General features: G+C 34.6%; 1 protein-coding gene across 1 annotated transcript; it reads left to right on the top strand.

Moving 5' to 3' along the window:
* The first annotated feature begins 14171 nt into the window (after window positions 1-14171).
* LOC131627968 (DNA repair RAD52-like protein 1, mitochondrial) lies at window positions 14172-24382 on the top strand. Its single transcript, XM_058898823.1, has 4 exons — window positions 14172-14474; window positions 14572-14609; window positions 15464-15558; window positions 22784-24382. The coding sequence occupies exons 1-4, from the start codon at window positions 14197-14199 to the stop codon at window positions 22925-22927; spliced, it is 555 nt and encodes a 184-aa protein (XP_058754806.1). The 5' UTR covers window positions 14172-14196; the 3' UTR covers window positions 22928-24382.
* The last annotated feature ends 534 nt before the right edge of the window (window positions 24383-24916 follow it).

The raw sequence follows: 24916 nt of genomic DNA, 5'->3' as shown, positions 1-24916 counted from the left end.
CTCAGATGTTCTGGATGGCCTCATCAGATCATGACAAGCAGAAGCAAGTTCTGAAGCTCTAAAGGTATCACGCTCTGAAAAATTTCCAAAAGCTGAAGCGCTGAAGTTCAATCATTGCACCAAACGCTGGAAACTCTGATATTCAAAGAGACTTGCAAAGTCTGAATCCAGTACAAAAGCAAATGATGAAAAGCTAGAAAGTCTAGTCTGTGTGACTGACAAAAGGAACGTTGGAAGTATCACTACAAAAGGCAAAGTCAGAAGTAGAAGTTAATGCAAGGCTCGAGGTAGTTGACAAAAGTGTGAAACATTAAATGCAGCATTGTCCTGTACACGCAAAGCATTAAATGCAGTACTATTCAATGGTCATATTCTCATGCATATAAAAGGAAGAAGTCAGCAAGGAGAAACGTTAGAAAGCTTACGTTCATTCTTTACAATCTCATCATCTGACTCTGAACCTTTCTCACGCTAAAAGCTCAAGAACAAAGAAGCATATTTTATCTTCAAGCTCACATACTTTTGTATACTTAGTGAGATCTAGAACTTAAGCTCAAGAGAAAAATCACTTGGTGATTACAGCTTTATTAGAAGCAAACATAATCTCTTGTATTTGATTATATCTTTGTAAACCAAAATTCCTTGAGTGATCAAGTTGTGATCTGTAGACTCAAGAAGACTTAGAGGTTGATCTAAGTGGAGAACCATTGTAATCATTTTTTATTAGTGGATTAAATCCTCGGTGGAGGTAAATCTCCTATGAGGGTGGACTGGAGGTAGTTTGAGTTCAAACGAACCAGGATAAAAATAATTGTATTCATTATTTTTATCTGCCAAAAAGAAACAACCCTTATTCAATCCCCCCTTTCTAAGTGTTTTTCACTCCTTCAAAATCTACATATCTTATTACTTGGATTTGAAACTCTTCAAAGAGTGAAATTTTGTTGAACCCATTAACAAAGACAACTTAAGGAACTTTGTCTTCGAAGTACCTCAAAAAAGAGAAATATGACTTTAACATGCGATGAACTAATCACAAAGATCTTGGAATACCCCAACTATAATTTGGAGGAGGAGGAATCAAAGATTAAAAACTCATAAATAAGAAGAAGCACCTTGGGTCAAATAAGACGTGAATTAAGGGATAGGAAGTCCTCTCTCTCCCTCTAAAGGCACAACTAATATCAAGTCAACAACAAGCATCGAATGATGCCCTCCTTCCATCTTCCTCAAACACCCTCAATGACATGCATGAAGACTAGAAACTAATGATAGAGATGCATAGGAGGACACACTCAAAGCTCTTCAAACTCATCAAGAAGCTAGAAAAAATCATCTCTCATATCTCGAATTGTGTTTAGTGAGGATGGTGATGAAATGATGAATTAGTCTCTTACCTATTTTCTCTGGTTGTGTTACTTTTGTGTGTTTTTCCTTTTTTGTTGCAATTTCCCTCCTGTACTCCAATATGCTTTGAATGAAATAAAATGTTTGTTTTTCCATTTCTAAATGCTTATATGACAATGTGTTTGCATATTTAAGTTTGTGCTTTGCATCTTTACCCTCCTTTTTTATTATGACAAAATGGGAGAAATATACTCTCAAGGGCGTAGAGTATACTCTCTACTCATGTGAAGGGGAGTTTAAACACTCTAATTTATTGATATGTATTTTAACTTACCACCTCCTTGAAAGATATGCTGTCATCGTAAAAAAAGGGATGATATGGAAATAAGTCCTTGCAATATTAATCACAAATAGATCAGAGATAAACAAGACATGCATAGACCTGTCAACATCTTGGTTTGATCGTGACAAAGGTGAAAAAAGACTTTGATGATAACTCATAAATATGTAACTTAAATTTTATGGAAACAAATCATAAGGACAAACAAATGCTAAAATTGTTTCAAGCAATTAAAGATGCACAAGATAGTTTGATTAAGCTCTTTCTTATAATAAAGCCGAAGATTTAGGGTTTAATGATCAGTGTGATATCCTTCGATGATGGAGTCAAACTAGAAGATATATCAATCCAATCTCCAAGAAGACTCAAGAAAAGTGCTTGTGTGATTGGTATATTCGGAAAAAGACTTGAAGCTTCATAGTGTAAAAAAGAGGAAGTGTGAAAATTCGTCTGATCGTGTATGACTGATTAGTGTTTTGTAAAATCACAAGGGTATTTTTGTAAAGTAATAAGGATAAATCACATACTCACTAAATGTAACACCCATTTAAATTATTTAATTCATAGAGTATTATGTTATTATTATTGTATGTTTTATGGTTGTGTGAGAGGAAAGACCTTTGGGTGTAAGGTAGTTCCCTTAAATTAATCGAGTTCCATATGGTTAGGATTTAATTAAGTGTAGAGTGATATAATTAAAGTGTTAGAATTTGAGGAGTGGGGGTGTGAAAGAAAATATTGAGAGACATGGGGTCTAAAAGAAGAGGAGAAATTAATAGTAATAATAATAATATAGTTTTATAAGATATAATAATAGTAAAGTTTGACATTATTTGTATTTAAAAATATTATATTATATTTGTAGCTATAATAATAGATATTGTAATTATTACTAAATACTAGATTTTGTTATTATAATAATAATGATAATAATAATAATAATAATAATAATAATAATAATAATAATAATAATAATAAATATTAGATTTAGTGGGGATCGTTATAAGAAGAGAATAGAGAACAAAGAGAGGATTTTTTTCCAGTTACGTGAAAAAGAAAGGAGAAAGAGAAGAACCAAGGGAAGAGGGAGCTAGGACAAAGGAGTCTTGCAAGAGAATAGCCATTGTTGCAAAAGCTAAGGAAAACCAAAGGTAGGGGGATTTCTATTCTAGTAAAATTTTGACATTAGAGGGTAGTGAGGGTCCTTCCCTCTTAGGTTTTGTAAATTGTATGATTTTGGATTGAATTGATGTTTGTTTGTGTGAAATTGAATTTGTTAATGTTTATTGATGATTAGTGATGTTATAATGATTGATTGTGCAAATTGCAATGGTTGGGTATGCTGATTTTTTTTAAGGTGAACATTGTTCATGATGAACATGGTATGAAAGTTGCAATATGTTGTTGAATGATTGTGATTATTGTAATACGGTGAGAGAACTGACTTTTTTGAAATGTTGCGGATAGCAAGAGTCGCCACCGACTTTTATTTTATCCAATTAGAAAGGCAAAAAGAACAGGAAAGACCTTTGAAAGAGATTGAGTTCGGGGATAGGTTATACAAAGGGAAGGTGTAAGCACCCTTTGTATCCATGGTTATCCATGGGCTCTTAATTGCTTAGCTCGCTTATTTGTTTGAATTGTTTGAAAAGTGTCGTGTGTGAATTGAAAAGATTTGAATAAGGACTTTAGCTTGTAAATAAGCGTAACCTTTTTGAATTAATTTGAAAAGGGGTGTGAAAAGTAATTTGAATTTTGAATTGATTGTGAGCAAGCAGTTATGAGCTACCTACCCAAACTTTGTCTTTCTTGTTCTTTAAGTCTTTCGTTTGAAAGGGCTATCCATACCATAAGAAGAGTAGGTAGTATTTTCATTGGATTTGAAAAGGGTCATCAAGAATTATCGTTCGCCATAAGGCTATCCATACCATAAAGAGGGTAGGAAGTCTCAGGGAAGGATATCATAGTTATTTAGGCAACCAATGAGGATACCTTAGCATTCGAAAGGGGCGATCATCATCTTATCATAGGCAACCTCGAGGGACAAGATTATATACATTTGTAGGCAACATCGAAGGGACTTATAATCTTTGATGATGATAATGAACTGAGGGCAACATTGCTAAGGTATCCTAGTATTCGAGGGACTTGACTATTTTTAATTGAAGGCAGCAATAAGAGGGATTACCTTAAAGGTGTGTGTGTGCACAATCATGTGATTCTGATTCAATTATATCATCTTGTAAATTGGTGATCTAGATTCAGTTAATAGTCTTGCCACTCCCTATTGTTACTAACCACGCAGTTAATATATTTACAAAAAAATAAAGTGCTGAAATTAAAAGTTCCTACGCTATTACAAGGCTTCGGGTGGGGGATTACATAGCCAAAAACCCGTGAATGCAGAAAAGAAAAGGCAGAAATTTAAAGGCAGAAAAATAAAAAACCTAAACTATTACAAAAAACCTTGTAAGCCTATACACATTTTCTAGAATTTTAAATAAATGAATAATTAAATAAATTAAAGGCATGCGACATACACTGGAGTAGGAGATGAGGAGAGAAGTCGCGAATAAAATATAAGTTTAGAAAAATCAGGGTTAAAAACCTTATGGCTAAAAACCTAATGGGTAAAATAAACCTACAAGGTTAAAATTCTAGACTCGAGGTTAATGGGCAACACCTACCCCTAAACCTAAAATATAATTATAAACCTAAAATTAATCCTAATTTTTATTAAAATTAGAAAATGAACCCTAACTGTCTAACCTAATCCTAATTAATTAAGAGAAAAATTAAACTAATTATTATGCTAATTATTAAATTATTAAAATAAACTAATCTTAATTATAGTTATTAAAATCCTAATTAAATTAAAAAAAAAGGTTGGTTAATTAACCTAAATCTAATATTAATCCTAATTCTAATATTCTTTATGGTTTTTTAGAAAAATAAGATTCTAAATTTAATAGTAAAACAAAATTAAAAGAGAATTAGAAAAAAAAAAACAAAAAAAAACACAAAATTAGACAAACCCCAAAGGCTTAGATTGGGTGTGGCGCCTCTTGAGTGTCCACGATAGTCCTTCGTTCTCCTAGGCGTCAAATCCAGGCCAGCTTTGAACTAACGACAGATAACTGAAGGTGCATCGTGAGTTCCTGTGGACAACGCGCGTGGGATCTGGAATAATGCTATTTCATCAAACATATATGCGATGCAAGGGATCGAGTCCGCGCCCTTTTGGTTAACAAGAATGCACTTACCAACTATGCCAATTACGCGTTTTGTTAAATGAAGGGTTTCGTGAATTAATATATGAAAACAAACACGCTCACATGAAAAACGCGCGCTGGCTGGAGATTTTAGAATTGAATCAATTAGACGTTGCCACGTCATCATCTTCCCCAGGCGTCCGTCGTCTTAGAGGGGCTATAGCTACGGTTGGGGAGCCATGTCTATATGACCTGGAATTCTCAACATTAATGGATAATAACTATAAATAACAGGTGAGACCATGAATCAACTCGAAATTCTCTTCTGAACACGATGGGACCATTGGATTCGTCCAATTCGGCCTACTAATGAAACCCCCAAAAAGGGAAGCTCTGAACCCTACAATGGTGATACACAATTTCTATGCCAAAACTCAAATTAAACCAAACAAACACATTGCAAACATCAGTATCACCGTAAATATGCAATCGAATTAAGTTAACAATGCTTAAATCATTGAAATCAAGTTTGAATTTAGAGTTGCAAACCGTACCCTTGGTGGATGTGGTTCTTGGGCTTCAGGCTTCGACAATGGTCGAAATAGCTTCAGAAAAGTCCCAGGAATTGATTGTGATGCGTTGTCTAGCCTGAATCGCTCTAGAATTTCACCTGCTACCTCCTCTTGATTCACGGTTTCACAAGCTTTGGAACAAGGTTTCTGCGCCTCTCTTCCTCCTCTGATGCATTCCAATTGATCATGTACATATAGTAGAACCAATTAGGTCACCAAAAACAAACAAAATCTCTTTGAACCAACTTTGAAAATTTGATTGGAAATTGATTTTTAATGTTTCTAAAATTGATCAATTTCAATCTTTTTTTACCAATCCTTATTAGCACGAATTTGTAACAGATATGTGACTTAACTGGTGATTGAATTTGATTGGAATCAAAACAAATCCAATCTTTTTCTATTTTCTTCTAAAATATTTGATTAAATTGATTTTTTTTAATAAATAAAAATTCATATAAAATCAAATAATCATTAAAAATTCGTGACATTTAGATTGGATCTTCTAGATAACTTGGGTAACAAGATTGGATCATAAAAGGTTGGGCTTCTTTGCAAGAAAACTCATTTTGAACCTCATTTGCTACACATTTTTTCCCAAAAACTGGCCAACTTTGATAAGGCATATCTCCCCCAATTTTTAAGATATGGAAGAGTTCTAGAACTTTTTGGAAAGCTCAATATGTCCTTTACAATCCACTTTAGAATCTTTTTCCCATTTGGAGATTTTATATTGATGATATGGATTTTGGCGAAAAATTGCTTTTGGTTCTTTCAGAAAGGACCTGTAATGTTTTGGCTCATATCTCCCAAATGAAGCATTTTTGGCCTTGGCTTTACACAGACAAAGTTGTAGAGAATTAAATTTCCTTCAAAATAGGCTTTGGTTGGGAAATTTCTGATGTTCCATGTGAAAGTTATGGCTGGTCAAAGTTTAGTTGACTTTTAGGTAAAAAACCCTAATTTAATAACTTTGAGTTTTGTTGATTTCTGAACTTTTCTCAATGAATCATGATCAACCTTTGATCAAATGATGAATGTAACTTAAAAACATTGATGTTGAGCAAAAATCAGGAGTTTTTGCCTGTACGTTGACCACAATTGACTTTTGGGTCAAACTAGTTGACTGTGGACCATTTGAGCAGTTGACTGGGCAATCTTGTGATCCAAGGCTTGAAACTTGGCATGGGGATAATTTGAATAATAAGAAGTCATATCAAATTATTTTTAGGCCTTGATTCATCCATCTTCTTTGATAATTCCAAAACCCTAGCTTGACGGTCTTTGATTAGGAGAGAGTGCATTAAGTCAATTTATGAATGTCTTGATCCATTGATATTTAGACGAGCTTGAGTATGAAAATATGGAGGGAAAATTTTGGGGTATGACAGCTGCCCCTGTTCAATTTTCTTAAACCTGAAGATATAGATTGGCTTGTGTGCCGGTCGGAATCTGAAGGTGGAAGAGGATTGAACACTAGAATACCAAGAAATTTTCCCTTGATGATGCAGAGACTGTTTCAGAGATGGGCTTAAAGATTCCATCTAGGTGAAGTATGTAACACCCTTCTAAACCCCGCGGCAATTAAATAAATATTTCAGAGTACATGAACAAGGGTGCCACAATTCAATTTAAAAACAAACATCATATGTCATTTCCGTGCATTCACTGAGGAAATTCAACATAATTCGTCATAACTCATAAAATAATCTCATGTCAACACAGCGGAAATCCAACATTCTGATGAGTATAACATCTTTAATACTATATCCCAAAATAAAACCAAGATCATAAAAATAGAGTTATTAAAACATGAACCCTAAGCTAACATTCTCTAGTGTTACAATTATCAGAGCATGACACTTGGCGCTAAACTAGCACACTGACTCATGAGCTAATCCTCACCAAGTCGAAAGCCGCTATCTTCAATCTGAAAATGACAACATGTAAGGGTAAGTCTCATTCGAAATTAATAAGTATTATACATTCATCAGCAGTAAAACATCATACAGTTATTATTCACCCAATTATAACATGTATTTCAGATACCCAACAGTTACTCAAATAATCATGCCAACCAAACACATCACTGAACATAATACGCAATCCATCCAATCATACTATATCATTATGCACATGAATGAACTGACTCTATGCATGTGGTACCATACATGGGCTAAACCCATCCAACTGATCTATTCATCGTCAAGATACAGTCCAACCGGCACAAATTCCGCACAATGGGAATTATGCCCACCATTTGATCCACAACATCACCGGGATCCATCACAAAAATGCGTATGAGTGAATGCACACATATGACATACTTACAACATCACCGATCCGGTGAATAACATCGTCTCACATAACTCAACATAGTTATCACCAACAAGTATGTACATGAATCATGCATCATTCAAAACAAATCAATCATCATCATACGATCAAAACAATCACCACAAGTTCATGTTATACACACATTATCAACATTATAATCATGTTGTGACAACATCACCACTAGATCAAAAAGAACAATGTCATCACCAATAACCCACCAAAAGCAACATCGAATGATATATTAGGTTTCAACACCATCCACAATTATACCACACATAATCATATCAACATGTATTCAATTCTAGCATCATCATTATTCAATTATATCACATATATTCATGTCAAAACACCACCCAATCACAATGAATTCGAAGTGCTTACATCACCATAACAACACATTGTTACATTCACACATATGTGTACACAATGCTAAAATCCATCAACTAAATTAAATCAACATTTAAAATAAAATAGGACCACTGCCCATTTCCTCAACTCACCATCTAAAGCTTTAAATTAGCTTCGCAGCGCTCAAAATAACGCTCAAAACGGATGTACGGTTTGAAAGTTATGACCTTCAGAAAATTTGTCAAAAATTGGATGTTATGCGTCGACGCAAAACCCCCTTCAGGTCGACGCATTAGATTTTCTGCCCCCCTCGGGTATGCGCAGGCCGACCATGAGTCGACTCATGCTGGCCTTTTGGAAACCTATAGGTCGACGCACACTGCGCAGATGTAGAATTTTTTTGCGATTTTAACATATTTCTTCTCCCAATCTCATCTAAATCGCACCAAAAATAGTCCCATACCAAAACCTCATCAAATAACATAACATAATACAAATATAACACATTTTAGAAGTCATCTAACACCAAACCATTCATCAAATTCATCAATTGCATCAAATCAACATAAACAACCTAAATCCCTTAAAACTCCAAAACCAAAACATGGAATCGAACTAAATAACAATCCTAATCAGTTCAACTATCCTTGATTGTATAATAATCACTAACCCGAAGAGTCCCCCCTTACCTTGGAGTCGAATCTTCGAAGGTCCTTTTCTTCCTCGTCTTCTCCTCTTTCACGTATCTCTCTGTTCTCCAACTTTGCTCTTTTGCTTCTAATTTCCCCTTTTTCACAATTCCTTTATTTTATGAAAAAATAAAATAAATTAGTAATTGGCTCACTCACTTAGCACCCCCCACATTACTAACACCCCCATTTGGCCCAACGACTAAAATTTTAGAATTTCCCAATAATTCCAATAAAAATACCAATAATCCAAGAAATTAATTTAAACTTCAATTAAATTAATAAATGTAAAATATGGGGTGTTACAAAATATTTTTAGAGGTGGGCTTAAAGATGCCATCCGGACATTGATAGAAAGTTATCTGAGATGGGCTTAAAGATTCTATCTGGTTTTGATAATATGAAAGTAAGAAAGAGTCGGTCATTAGACTGTATCTGAGCTTGATGTATTGAGAGGTGTTACGACGAGCCATACACTAGGCCATGTATATGTTGAAGAACATTAGAACGATTCGTCCATTAGGCTATATTAGAGAATACCATCCATTAGGTTGTATTAGAATGAGCCATCCATTAGGTTGTATCAGAGTGAGCCATCCATTAGGCTGTAACAAAGTGAGCCATCCATTGGGCTGTATAGGAAAGAGCCATATATTAGGCTATATCGGGAGAAGCCATACATTATGCGAGCCATTCATTAGGCTAATAGAAGACACCATACATTAGGCGAGCCATTCATTAGGCTAATAGAAGACACCGTACATTAGGCGAGCCATTCATTAGGCTAATAGAAGACACCATACATTAGGCAAGCCATACATTAGGCTAGATTAGAAGAGGCTGTACATTAGGCGAGCCATTCATTGGACTAATAGAAGACACCATACATTAAGCGAGCCATTCATTGGGCTAATAGAAGACACCATACATTAAGCGAGCCATTCATTAGGCTAATAGAAGACACCATACATTAGGCGAGCCATTCATTAGGCTAATAGAAGACACCATACATTAGGCGAGCCATTCATTAGAATAGATTAGAAGAGGCCGTACATTAGGCGAGCCATACATTAGGCTACATTTTTCTTTGATCGTGTCCACACCGTCCAAGGTGGCAGAATTAGATCTTGAAGGTTGATCGTGTCAGCAACGTCCGAGGTGGCAAAATTAAATCTTTGAAGGTTGGAGATATTGTTTGTCTTCTTGTACTTGTATCCTGAAAAAAGGTAAAGTTAGTTTATATGCAATGTCATGATGCATGTATTATGTGATGAGTTTCTTAAAATAAATGAGAAACTTGTATGTTGCGCACTATATGAAATGTATGGATATGTATATGATATATGATGCATGAACATGATTTATGCCAGATGGAGTATATTAATGATTTCTGCTTGATTGAGAAAATAAATCTCCAGATCATTGTGACTCTGATGCCTGATCTTGTTTTGAAGATGCACAACTGGGGATTTGTAGTCTCTACTTGGGGATGAAATGTAATTTGAATGACTGATCCTGATGTACCCTGACTGGGGATAAGATAGATGAATAAACCTTTGTGGGGATATGATTTTGTGAAACCGGCTCTGTGGGAAGACATGGATGCGTTGGACATTGCCCCCAGTTGTTATAGTAATTGTCATTCATGGACTTGTGTTGATTGGGACACACCACTAAGTGTTGGTCGACGTGTCAAACAGGCCTTGCATAGTTTTGCCCTGGCTAGTAGGGAATTTGAAGAGATTCTCCTCGTGAGGACCTTATGAGATGTGTACTATGGGTGACAATGTGACATGCCCCTAGTACCCATGAACTTAGCATGATGCCCATGACTAATCGGGAGGTAGCTTCAGACTCACTTGGGTGTATGCCCTTGATTGTTTGGCGTTCCTGGGAGATTCTTGGAATCTTGAATTGATTGCCCCAGATTGATTAGACAAAGCATGTCACGCCCCTTGTATTCATTGACTTCTAATTAGCGGAGTCAGTGGTAAGAGATATTGCTGCTGAAGTGGTTTTGTCTGTCGAGATGACTTTTAGTCATTAGTCGTACCCTGTGCAGATTCTTTCTGATGCTAACATTTGGAATTATGTAGTAGAATATGTTTAATAATGAGTTCATGAGATGCAATGCATATGTCTGTCTTGAGTTTTTTGAAAAACATTAAAATAGAAGATGTAAAAGCGTGATATTTGTAAGAACATGATATCAACTCAGCATTTATGGCAAACCTTAAGGAGTCAAGATACCTTTTTTGGTGACAGTATGCTTTCGAACTAACCATGCTTCAGTTAGGACTTTTAAGGGTTGTAACGTGGCTTGATTCACGGTTTAAGAAACAAAGGATAAAGGCTCAAAGTATATTTGTACCCATCCCAATCTTCGTAGTATTGACATTTGATGATGGCTGAAGCACCAGAAGTTTATTTGGACAGGCAGTCATCCTTTTTTGTAATGCTTTCTTTTGTCGAGGATTTTTAGCAACCTTTTTTTTTGACTTTCTTATCCCTTAACTTTTGCCTGAAATGTTTATTTTGAGATTACAGTCAGCGAGATGTTTTGATTTTTGATAAGTCTCCTTCATAGGTTTTTACTTACAATTTTCTTTTTGGTGGATATTGACTGTCTGACTTAATGGTTGCGGGAGCCCATCATTATTTGTGTAAACAACGACTAGTATAATTAAGTTCAATGAGTAACTACCCTGCCCCAGGTTATGATCAAGGTTTTTTAATCTGTACGAGAAAGAAAATTTCCACTTCTTAGGCTCAAAGGGGTTGACGAGGGATTAACATCCTTATATCTCCAGTGTTTAGGAATTGAAACAATGCCTGTACATCGTCAACATAATCTGTTCAAAAGCATACTGTATGAAGTAGCGGAATCTTCTTCTTCATCCTCACTTAAAAGACTTACAGCTTAGCAGGAGTTGAGTATCACAACACATAAACGAAGTAAAAACACAGTTTAAATGAGTGATAGCGAAATAATTTATTCAAGACAAACATATGCAATGCACTGATGATGATTATTAAAACAGATAATGTCTATCATAAGTCGAATGTTTAAACAAACAGGAAAGAAATTGCAAATGAAAGTAAATCTAATGATCTGAAAGTCCATCCTTCTACATGGACTAGAACTACATGCATAACTAATTTTGTAGGGACTAAAACATGACTTTATTTTATAAGGACTACAATTCAAAATTGATAATTTTGAAGATACCAAAAATAGGGGTGTTCAAAATCAAACCGACCCAATAGAAAACCGCAAAACCGAACCAAACCAAACCGAAACCACAAAAACCGCATTTGGTTCGAATGTGTTTGAGCCATTTTTTAACAAACAACGCGGTTCAATTCGGTTTGCGATTTGTACTTTACAAACCGAACCAAACCAAACCAAACCGCATTATGTTACAACCCCCAAACTTCAATTAACTTATATCCAACCCAATCTCAAACCTATTATGCCTCAGCCTTACGATTACAAATGATTTTCTCTTCTTCACACTTACGGTTTCAGTTTAAGTCTTCTCAAATCTCTCCTAGCGGTATTGTACCTTCTTCTCATATTCTTTTCTAGTATTTCATCTCTTAAGTACTTTCTTTTTCATCTTATTTGTATTAATTAAAATATATCATTAAATATATATATTATAATCAAGATATAATAATAATATTAGTCAAATAAATATTTAAATCAATACTTTATTTTTATATGTAAAATTAATAATTATAATAATAATAAATTTTATGATACATAAAAAAATTATTTCATGAATTAATTTTCAAAAACAATTTATAATTAAAAAAAATTCATTTTGTAAACAAAAATTTCAAATTAATTTTAGAGTTAAAAATTAATTTACTAACTTATAGAAATGAAAAATATTTTTATTATATTTCATAAGTAAACTTTGAATTATATAAAATTAAATATATATTTATTCACTAGACAAAATCTTCTTGTAATTTTTTTAAACTAAATAAAAAATGAGTGATATTTATTATATTTATTTTTTAATTTATAATTGGAATTTGAATAGAAATATCCCCGTATAATTATCATTATTATTATTTATAACTTATAAATTAAATCAATTTTATGATATTTGAATTAATCAATATCCCAAAATTTTAATTTTTTGAGATTTTGGTTACATATCCGAAAAATCTTTGACTAATTTTTAGGGATTTTCGGATATGCATATCCAAACTAATCAAAATTCTAATTTTTTTTGATGTTTTCGGAGATGCATATCTAAATTAACCAAAATCTAAATTTTTTTCTGAGAAGTATCTCCGAAAGGTATTTTTGGATTTCTAGCATATGTTTTCACCGCTGGAGTCCGTAAAGAAATTTCCAAAATTCTTTAGCGAGAACTATGGAAAAATAGGCCCTATTCTCAAAAAAGAAAATAGGCCCATTAGATTACAACGGTATTTAGAAAATTTTACTTTATACCCCTAAAATTATACTCATACCCCTACACATAAAAAATTAAGACCGAAATACCCTCGTATTAATAATACATATTCTAAAATTTTTCATTTTTTTTCACATTTCAAAAAAAAATTCGAAACACCTAAAAATATATAAACCGGAACACTTTTTCAAAGTGTTCCGGTTTAAAAAAAAAACACACCGGAACACTTGAAAAAAGAGTTTCGGTAGTTAAAATTTTCAAGTTACATACCGGAACACTTAGTTAAAGTCTTCCGGTAATTTTAAAGTTGAATAAAGTGGGTGCTAAGGTGCAAACCGGAACACTTATTTAAAGTGTTCCGGTGGTTTATTTTTTTAAAAAAATTCTAGACTTTAGGCAACGTTTTAAAAGTGTTGCTTAAAGTTATTGGAAACAGAGCAAAAGCGTTGCCTATGGTATCACCAGCGTCACAATATATTTTAGGCAACGTTTTTACTTGTCAATTACTTTAGGCAACCGTTTAAAACCGTTGCGTAAAATCTATAATTTTTTTTTAAAAAAAATAACCACCGGATCACTTTAAATAAGTGTTCCGGTTTGCACTTTCAAACCCTATTTTAAATACCTTGAAAATTACCGGAACTCTTTTTCTAAGTGTTCGGGTATGTATTTTTTTAAACCGGAAGACTTTAATAAAGTGTTCCGGTTTATATATTTTTGGGTGTTTTGATTTTTTTTTAAACGTGAAGAAAAAATGAAAATTTTTAAAATATGTATTATTTAAAACAAGGGTATTTAGGTCCAATTTTTTTTCATGTAGGGGTACAGGTATAATTGTAGGAGTATAAAGTAAATTTTTCCGGTATTTAACCCCAATTGACATCAAAATTGAATCAAAAGACCGTTTGACTCATTTCAATGGCGTCATCATCACTCTCTTCTTCTTCCTCCCTAAAATTGAATCACCTAAGAACAACACTCTGTTACCATTTGAAGCAAAATCGATGCTATTCAAAGCTGAACCACGCATCAACATCATCACCATCAGAGTTCGAGAAAGTAGCAGACGATGTACCAATTTCAGGAATCTGTAGACCTCTGTCCGAAATACTGAAGGAGTTGAACAAGAAAGTTCCCGATTCTCTCATCAAAACTCGCATTGAGAAAGATGGGTTTCCCATTAGATACATTCCTTGGTATTTATTTCCCCTAACCCTAACCCTAATAAACTGAAACTTCATTATCTTATACTCATATTGTTATTTATTGTTGTTGTTGCTGCTGCTTTTGCAGGCATGTTGTGAACCGTGTTTTGAACTTACACGCTCCTGGTATATATTCATGTTTCCCTTTTAATTCTAGTCAGTATTTAGTGCTTGAAATTGTAGTGCTATATCAACATTGTAGGACTATATCAACTCAATCCTTTGTATTATCAATGAGTTGTAATTTATGAATCTCAGATTGACACGGACACCGAGACACACATCACTAACACTTCCACAATGATAATGTCAAAAATAAAGGACACCGACGCTGCAACATATATATGATAGTAGTTGACCTTCATTTATCCATCTAGTAGTTAAAAGGTTAAAAGTATTTTAATCAATACATGTTTAAAAAGGTGTGTTGAAACAAAGAAAACACATTTCTTTTGAAATGTTTGTCAGAATTGTCTGACTTGTGTTGTTTGAATGTCATATGAGTGCGAGACGTTGATTTAAAAAGTGTCTAAGCAAAGAAAGAACTATTTTTTTGAAAACACTTGTCTGACTTTTCGACACTTGTCGTACAAGTGAAATACAGGTGTCAGACACCGATGCGAGTCAGACACCGTGACATGCCTACTCCTAGCGGTGTCCGTGTTGTGTTTTTTAGTTTTAAATGCATCCTTGATATTACTAACTTTAGGGTGAATTTGATTAACATTTTACAATTTTAAGAATTTTTTATGAAATAATATTGTTATTGTAGAGGCAATGGTGGAGCTAGACTCTCATCATTGAGGAGACAAGCCAATGCTGAGATTTTATGTAGTTATTGTTTTCTTAAGTTATCGATCTTGAGTAGAGCCGGAGTCTTGTCACATTGATATAGTTGTACAATTTCAAGGACCAAGTTCAGTATTTGTGTATTGATGTTTAATAGTTCATTTATTTTTTATTTGTTTGTTTTATGCTAGAGTGGTCTGGTGAGGTTCGGAATATCACCTATTCTGCTGATGCCAAGTCTGTTTCTGTTGTTTACCGAGTTACTCTTTATGGGACTGATGCTGAGGTAGGTACTTGCATTTTGTTTATTGGTCTTTAAATATTGAAAACATAGTTAGTCTATTAACTAACTATTGAGTTGCTGAACAAATTTAGCATTTTTATTGTGATGTTTCGCTGGCATATGAACAATTTAGCTCTTTGATATTATATTATAATAAAGTAATTCCCATTTTTATATTTTACATTGATGTACCCATATCTTGGTTTTCAAAAAGTGTCAATCTTATATGCTACCGGTACCACACAGGCCACATCCATTCCTACTTTCCTTTTCTGTTTTTTTGAGTTCTTTTTCTGTTGTTATTCCTAGACAATATTTTGTTCTTCTACACCGAATTCTACCTCGGTTGCTTCATGTGGTCAAACCATCAAATCTTCAAACCAACCGGTAGTATTATTGATATAGGATGACACTATAATCATTGGATGTATTTAAATAACAAGAAGGGGAATAAGTATAGCAAAAAAAGTATCAACTAAGAATAAAGGCTGATGTAGTTTCTTACTTGAAAATACCTGTGGAAGTTAAAGCAATATTACATGCTGATATGGTTGAGAAAGTGAGAATTAAAAAAGGAGTAAAAGAAGTGTTAGTGTAATTAGATGCAGATTATACAAATGGTATTGAGGAAATAAGTAGAATTCGAAGCGGAAAGAGGCTGATGGGATCCCAAAATTCCGAAACAGAAAATAAAGAATCAAAGCAGTAAAACTTTAGAAAATAACTGAATTTGATTAATGAAGAAATATAAAATGCAGAAAATGATGAATTCCAATCTACCCCAAAGCCAAGTTCCTATAGAGAACAATATTCTCTGTCTATAACTAAAACAAATGATTTCTCCCAGATGCCTTTACTCTATCCCTTAGCCACTTTATAACAAACTCCCTCTTTCTCTCCTTTACTCTATCCCTTAGCCCCTTTATAACAAACTCCCTCTTTCTCTCCTCCTGTAACTAAATTTCCCCTCTAATTTTCTACTTTTGATTACTCTAAATGGGCCTAAGCCAACATATTTGATACCTAACAATACCACCCCCTTAAAATGTGCCTTGTCTTCAAAGCAGAGAAAAAAAAAAGATTCACTTTCTAATAGCTGCTACCTTGTTACATCCAAATGGCTGCTGCCCATAGTTGTCATTTCCCGACCGCAACGGCCGCTATAGCGGCGTGGCCCCCACCCGCGCGAGATGCAAGGTGTGGTGGCGGGATGGAAAAGTATATAACTGGGGAAATTACCAAATTGTCCCTCATTTTAGAACTAGGGATGCAAGGTACAACCATGTTCCAAGGTCGCGGGTCGTTCTCGGGCGGAGCGGCTTTGATTCATTCTTTTTTTTTCCACTTCTTTCTGGGGAAAATTACCAAATTACCCCTCATTTTAAAATTTTTAAAACTAGAAAATTTTATTTCTGTCTTTTCATTTATTTCTCTTGCGTGCGTTTCTTTCTTCCAAGTGCCAACCGCTACTGTTGCTTCCTTTTCTTCTCCTAGTCCTTCTGTTCTGCCGCCATCCTCAGTTGACAGTTGACAGTTCTATACTATTCTTCTTTCTTCCAACTTTTTTTACTGTTTTATTAAGTTTCCACTTCTTCTACTTCTTTGTAAAATAACATGGCTAAGTTCTGTCGATTTTTGTCGATTCTAGAACAATATGCCAGCATCATCTTCAACATCGAATTCTACGTCGGTTGCTTCATGTGCTCCAACGTTCAAACCAACCAATAGTAAGGACATATGATGGAAATATAATCATTTGATGGATTTGAATAACAAGAAGGTGACATGTGATTTTTGTAATATAACAAGCAGTGGGAGAATAAGTAGAGCAAAAAGGCATCAACTAGGAATTCAAGGTGATGTAGTTCCTTGCTTGAAAACACCTGAGGATGTTAAGGCTATATTATGTGTGACATGGTTAAGAAAGAGATAATTGAGAAAGGAATACAAGAGGTTTCGGTGCAATTAAATGCGGATGATACCATTAATATTGAGGAAATAAATAGAATTTGAACCGGAAAGAGACTTGTTGAAAGTGAGACCTCTTCAATGGCCGTCAAGAGGACTAAGTGATCATTGGGTTTGGTGTATGCGTGTGATAAAGAAGCGAGGGCAAGAACCATCCAATATATTGGTCTTTTTTTATACGTGTGGAGTTACTTTTAAAGTAGCAAATGCACGAGCTTTTAAGTTGATGTTGGAAGCTATGGTCCTCATTTGAAGCTTTAAGTTATCATGAACTTAGGCATCCACTCCTTCAAAATGAGTTGGAATATACAAAAGGTTTATTGAAGAACTAAGAGGTGCAAAGGAACAAATATGATTGTTCAATTATGTCGGATGGTTGGACGGATAGAAAAGGTAGAACATTGATTAATTTCTTGGTCAATTGCCCGACGGGGGCATGTTTGTAAAGAGTGTGGATGCTTCTAACTATGCCAAGACGGGGTAAAGCTAGCCGATTTGTTGGACACTTTTATTGAGGAAATGGGTGAAAAAAATGTTGTTCAATTGATCACCGATAATGGAAGTAACTATGTAGCGGCGGGTAAAAAATTGTGTTTGAAGAGGCCTCACGTGTTTTGGACTCCATGTGCTGCCCATTGTATAGACCTTATGTTAGAAGACATAACCAAATTCCAAAGGTTCAAAAGGTTATACAAAAAGGAATTAAGGTTGTGGGCTACATTTATAACCATACTTTTGCTTTGAATCTAATGAGAAAGACCACCAGCAATGTTGAATTGGTTAAACAAGAAGTGACAAGGTTTGCTACCCATTTTCTTTGTCTACAAAGGATGTTTGCTACCCATTTCCTTTGTCTACAAAGGATGCAAGAACTAAAAGGCAAGCTTAGGGAGATGTTCCTTTGTGAAGAATGGACAAGTTTCAAGTGTGCTAAAGGACAAAGGGAAGCTACTACTATACTTACGGTATCATTTTGGAATGATGTTCTCTACACTCTTAAATGCATGTCGCCTCTTGTAGATGTGCTAAGAATGAAAGGAAACTCGCAATTAGATACATATATGCCGTAATGGGGGTTGCGAAAGAATCAATTGAAAAGCTTTCAATTCAAATTCGAGCAAGTACAAAGCCGTGTTTGAAATCATTGATAAAAGATGGGAGTGTGAACTTCATCATCCGCTACATTGTGCAGGTCACTATCTCAATCCTGAATATTATTATTTTAAACCTGAAATTGAGAGCAATGGTAGATTGGTGAGTGGCATCCGTAAGTGCATTGATACACTTAGTGAAAGTGATGAAGTGGAAGATTTGATTTCAAAACAATTGGAACAGTACTGGGGTGCTACAGGTCTCTTTGGTATAAGAGCGGACAATTAGACAAAGGTCGACATTAGCTCCAAGTATGATGGAATGATTTTTTGATTTTTTACATATGATACACTATGTGTTATGTATATGAAATGATTTTTACAATTACTTGCAGCTGATTGGTGGAAGTCTTATGGAGCCGAAACTCCAGAGTTGCAATTGTTGGCTGATAAAGTGTTGAGTTTGAGCTGCAGTGCTTCCGGATGTAAGCGTAACTTGAGCATCTTTGAGGTGTGTATTAATTTTTTACTAGGATATTAAAGTATCTTACATGCAAGTATTATTAAATTAATATTTTAAATTATTGTATTTTAGATTCATTCAAAGAAGAGACATAAATTGGAACATCAAAGATTGCAAGACTTGGTGTTTATCAAGTATAATCAAGCTTTGGTAGAGAGGTTTGAAATTCGAGATAAAATTGATCCTATGAAATTTAACAAAATTAATTTCCACACCGAATGGTTGGTGGGAGAGATGGAAAAGCTAGGAGATGATGGTGAAGACTTGTCTCGAATATTGTAATACAATAATTTGAAGTATTAATTTAATAATACTTGCATGTAAGATACTTTAATATCCTAGTAGAAAATTAATACTCACATGCTCAAAGATGCTCTAGTTACGCTCACATCCAGAAGTACTGTAACTCAAACTCAACACTTTAATAGCCAACAATTGCAACTCTGGAGTTTCAACTCCATAAGACTTCCACCACTCAGCTGCAAGTAATTATAAAAAATCATTCCATATACATAACACAAAGTGTATCACAGGTAAAAAAATCAAAAAACTATTCCATCTTACCTTGAGCTAATGTCGACCTTTGTCTAATTGCCGCTCTTATACCAAAGAGACTTGTAGCACCCCAGTATTGTGTCAATTGTTCTGAAATCAAATTTTCCACTTTATCATTTTCACTAAGTGTCTCAATGCACTTACGAAGGCCTCTCACCAATCTACCATTGCTCTCAATTTTTGGTTTAGAATAATATTCAGGATTGAGATAGTGACCTGCAGAATGTAGCGGATGAAGTTGACACTCCCATCTTTTATCAATGATTTCAAATACTGCTTTGTACTTGCTTGAATTTGAATTGAAAGTTTTTTCAATTGATTCTTTCGCTACCCCCATTGCGGCATATATGTTTCCCATTGCGGGTTTTCTTTCATTATCAACCATTCTTAGCACATCTACAAGAGGCGCCATGCACTTAAGAGTGTAGAGAACATCATTCCAAAATGATACCGTAAGTATAGTAGTAGCTGCCCTTTGTCGTTTAATATGTTTGGCACACTTGGAACTTGTCCATTCTTCACAAAAAAAAACATATCTCTAAGCTTGCCTTTTAGTTCTTGCATCCTTTGTAGACAAAGAAAATTGATTGCAAACTTTCTCACTCCTTGTTTAACCAATTCAACATTGCCGGTAGTCTTTCTCATTAGATTCAAAACAAAAGTATGGTTATAAATGTAACCCACAACTAAAATTGCTTTTTGTATAACCTTTGGAATTTTGCTTATGTCTTCTAACATAAGGTTTATACAATGGGCAGCACATGGAGTCCAAAACATGTGAGGCATCTTCAAACAGAATTCTTTACCCGTCCCTACATAGTTACTTCCATTATCGGTGATCAATTGAACAACATTTTTTTCATCCATTTCCTTAATAAAAGTGTCCAACAACTCGGCTAACTTTACCTTCGTCTTGGCATAGTTAGAAGCATCCACATACTTCACAAACATGGTCCCCGTCAGACAATTGACCAAGAAATTAATCAATGTTCTACCTTTTCTATCCGTATAACCATCCGACATAATTGAATAACCATATTTATTCCTTTGCACCTCTTGGTTCTTCAACACACCTTTTGTATATTCCAACTCATTTTGAAGGAATGGAAGCCTAAGTTCATGATAACTTGGCGGCTTCAAATGAAGACCATAGCGTCTTTAAATGAAGACCATAGCTTCTAACATCAACTTAAAACTCTTGCATTTGCTACGTTAAAAGCAACTCCACACGTATAATAAAAGCGACCAATATATTGGATGGTTCTTACCCTCGCTTCTTTATCACACGCATTATTGATGCTTGTGTCCTTAGTCTTCTTATACACCAAATCCAATGGTCCTTTAGTCCTCTTGAAGACCATTGAAGAGGTCTCATTCTCAGCAAGCCTCTTTCCGGTTCGAATGGTGTACGTATTTCCTCAATACCAATGGTATCATCCGCATTGCACTGAAACCTCTTGTATTCCTTTCTTAATTCTCTCTTTCTCAACCATGTCAGCACGTAATATAGCCTTAACATCCACATGTGTTTTCAAGAAAAGAACTACATCTTGAATTCCTAGTTGATGCCACCTTCTTGTTATTCAAATGATTATATTTCCATCATTTGTCCTTACTATTGGTTGGTTTGAACGTTGGAGCACATGAAGCAACCGACGCAGAATTCGTTGTTGAAGATGATGCTACCATATTGTCTAGAATCGACGGAACTCAACCTTGTTATTTTACAAAGAAGTAGGAACTTAATAAAACAGTAAAAGAAGTTGAAAGAAAGAAGAATAGTATATAACTGTCAATTGTAGAATTGTAGAAGAAGATAGGAGATTATCTGGTGTGAGGGCTGAAGACGGCAGCAGAACGGAAGGACTGGGAGAAGAAGAGGAAGGAATGGTGGCGGTTGGCACTTGGCAGAAGACTAGCGGCTGGAATTTAGGGCAAAGGAGAAAGAAACGCACACAGTCGAAACAAATGAAGAGAAAGAAATAAAATTTTCTGGTTTTAAAGAATGATTCAGGGCCGCTCCGCCCAGGAACGATCCGTGACCCGGTAACGCGCCTGTAGCGGCCGGGAATGACAACGCTGAAAACAACTGAGGTAGAATTCTGTGTAGAAGATGATGCCATATTGTCAAGGAATAACAACAGAAAAATACTCAGAAAAGGAAAGTAGAAAGAAAAGAGTATAAAGAAGAGAAAAGGGATGAAAGGAAAAAACATAAAAGATAATAAGGTGGAAGAAATAAAATATAACTCACCTGAAGAACGGAGGAGCGCCGGAGGGTGGCTGTGGCCGGAGGAAGATGAAATAGACAACAGAAAAATACTCAGAAAAGGAAAGTAGAAAGAAAAGAGTATAAAGAAGAGAAAAGGGATGAAAGGAAAAAACATAAAAGAAAATAAGGTGGAAGAAATAAAATATAACTCACCTGAAGAACGGAGGAGCGCCGGAGGGTGGCTGTGGCCGGAGGAAGATGAAATAGCCGTTAGGGTTGACGTCCGAAAGAGAAGAAGCCTCGAGAACACAAACAAAGTAAAAAAAACAAACCCAGTCAACCGCTCCACGCGGGTAGCGACCCGCGAACCTGGAGAATCGTCCGCATTCTTGTCTCTGGAGCTAAATTGGGATAAATTAGAGCTTTATAGCATGTTTGATTTGGCGTTAGATAAACTTTTATCACGTCCAAGTGTGATTTCCAGAAGCAGGAGTTCTTAGCTTCTGCTCCATACGCCGGTCTGCCAGTTTTCCTTCTGCGCCATATGCCGGTCTGCCAGTTTTCCACGGTGGAACCAAACAGATAAATAGAAGTTTTATTGCTAAACAACAAAATTTTCAAATATATGATGACTGTAGATTGCTTTTGCATCTTTTTCTTTTGACTTCATTTACAATCCTGGTTGATTTCAACTTTATGCTAGTGCTTTTAAAGTCTTTGGACTGCTATATTTAAACATGTTTTAGATATAATATTACTATGGTGATTGGGTCAGAAAACGAGACAAACAGACTCCGGTTGTTTGATAGCTCCCCTACTTCTGTCTAGACTATTTTCAATTCTGCTTTATTCATTTACTAACCCAATTAATTTCTCTAGATATTTAGGGAATCAACTGGTACTGCTTCAATAGATGATACCAGCTATGGAGATCCTGTACAGAAGGCAGAAGCCATGGCTTTTCGAAGAGCTTGTGCACGCTTTGGACTTGGGCTTCACCTTTATCATGAAGAGTCCTCATAATCAAGCGGTTCTGCTTACCTTCTCAGGTTAATTGCCATTGTTTCTTGTTGGATTTTAACCTATGATTATGATCATTTGAAACAAGATTATATGGCTTGTTATTACTGATTAAAGGGGAGCATTTTTTGTCCTGTTAACCATATGTTCTATCTGGTTCATGATAGACATTATATTATAGTTGATCCATGTGGATACTGTAGTGCTTACTCCATCTAGTAGGAAAAGACTTTGGTTGTTGTAGTTATCTGATTTTATGGTTCCAACTTCCATCATATGATGTTTTGGGGAAAATTGATGCACTGTTGTACTTTTGATATAAAACAGGAAAAGTATGTTTATAATTTACTTGCATCATATTTTATTACTTGCTGCTTAATTTTTTTCTATGCTTAACAGTTGTGTGTTAACTTTAGCCATATAATATGGATCATACCCTTGTGTTACATTTGTTAGTATAGTATGTGTGTTAACTTTAGCCATATAATATGGATCATACCCTTGTGTTACATTTGTTAGTATAGTATGTGCAGTTGTGCATGTTAAATCAGCAACATTGATTAGGTGATTGACTTATGTAAACGGATTTGAATCCAACCAATCCAGAATCGGTGGCAAGAATATGTTTAAATCGGGGTCATCTTTGTGTTTTATGTTAGCTCATTAAAAGTTCTGAAGTTTTTGAAAGAATCTTTTTGAGAGCTTTTGCTGTGACCTGTGATACAGAGAAGCGACATTATATAAAATACGTTAATGTTGGATTCTTGTGTCTAAAAACATATATGAATCATATGTTCTTCATAAATGCCGCCAAAAATATTCTCTACCTATATTTTTTTGGTTATTTTCATTTTTCATGGTTATGTCCTTACACCTCTAAAGAAACACGACATAGGTCTAATCCATGTATCATTGTGGGATACTTTTTATTTCAATTCCCTCACATCAGCCATAAAATATGTCGATGTAGATTGGCTCGGTTGGTAAGGATTGACTCACACAAGAGGTCATGGGTTCAAGTAGATGTGAGGCTTTTGGTAGGTGGTCTGCAAGCACTTTATGAATGTTAAGACCATCTCCAATGGTGCAACCCATTCTTGAGTTCTTTATGGGTTCCACCAGCCATATCATCTCAAAACATTTTATTTAATTTTTATTTTATTGGTGTAATTATAATGGGTCCCACAACTTTACCTCATAAAGTAATTTGATTGGGTACCACAATATTTTACTAGTTGCATTGCAATGCAACTGTACTATGACATGGCCAATTGTTTGAATATTTAATTATTATATTTATGTACACTTGGAGAACTCAATGGAAAGTACTACCATTGGAGATGCTCTAAGGAGGTCTGTCTTGCAACTCACATAAGCTTTTTATTACCCAAAAAAGAGACTCCACTTTAAATTTCATTTAAACTTTGCTCTATTTTCATTTAGACTTTATTTGAGTGAGGAGGGCTTCAATATTTTTTTTTATATAAAAAAAATTGAGAAACTTTTAATATTTTTTTGTTAGTTTCTTTTGTGTAGATTGATAAAATAATTTATATCATTAATGTATTTTTTATTTTTGAAATACTATAACAATAAAAATTATATTTGAACAAATTGTTTAAGCCATTCAAAATCCTTCAAAATTTCCATTCAGTATAAATTTTGAGTTCTCTCAAATTATGAGGTTTTTGATGGTATAAAGAAAAACAAGACCTTCAAAACTATTCCAACCAATTTTTTTTTATTCTTTTCGCTCAATTCTTCTAATTTTTTTAAATCCTTCCCTTTCTACCCTCTCTAAAATCGCAATATTTATTTAAGAGAGATATAATAGTGATAAATAAAATTTAGTAATTTAATAAATGGACTCTAGTTTCCACTAAATAATTTATTTTAATAGATAGTAGATAAATGAAACAAAGTCAAATTGGAAAGCTATATAAGAAATGCCTAAAACTCCAAAGCTTTTGCTCACATCTACTGGTAAGAGAA

This window comes from Vicia villosa, unplaced genomic scaffold (genome assembly GCF_029867415.1).
Source record: "Vicia villosa cultivar HV-30 ecotype Madison, WI unplaced genomic scaffold, Vvil1.0 ctg.000417F_1_1_1, whole genome shotgun sequence".
Classification (NCBI taxonomy): domain Eukaryota; kingdom Viridiplantae; phylum Streptophyta; class Magnoliopsida; order Fabales; family Fabaceae; genus Vicia; species Vicia villosa.
Note: the sequence above shows the minus strand (reverse complement) of the source record. Positions and strands in the feature narration are given on the sequence as shown.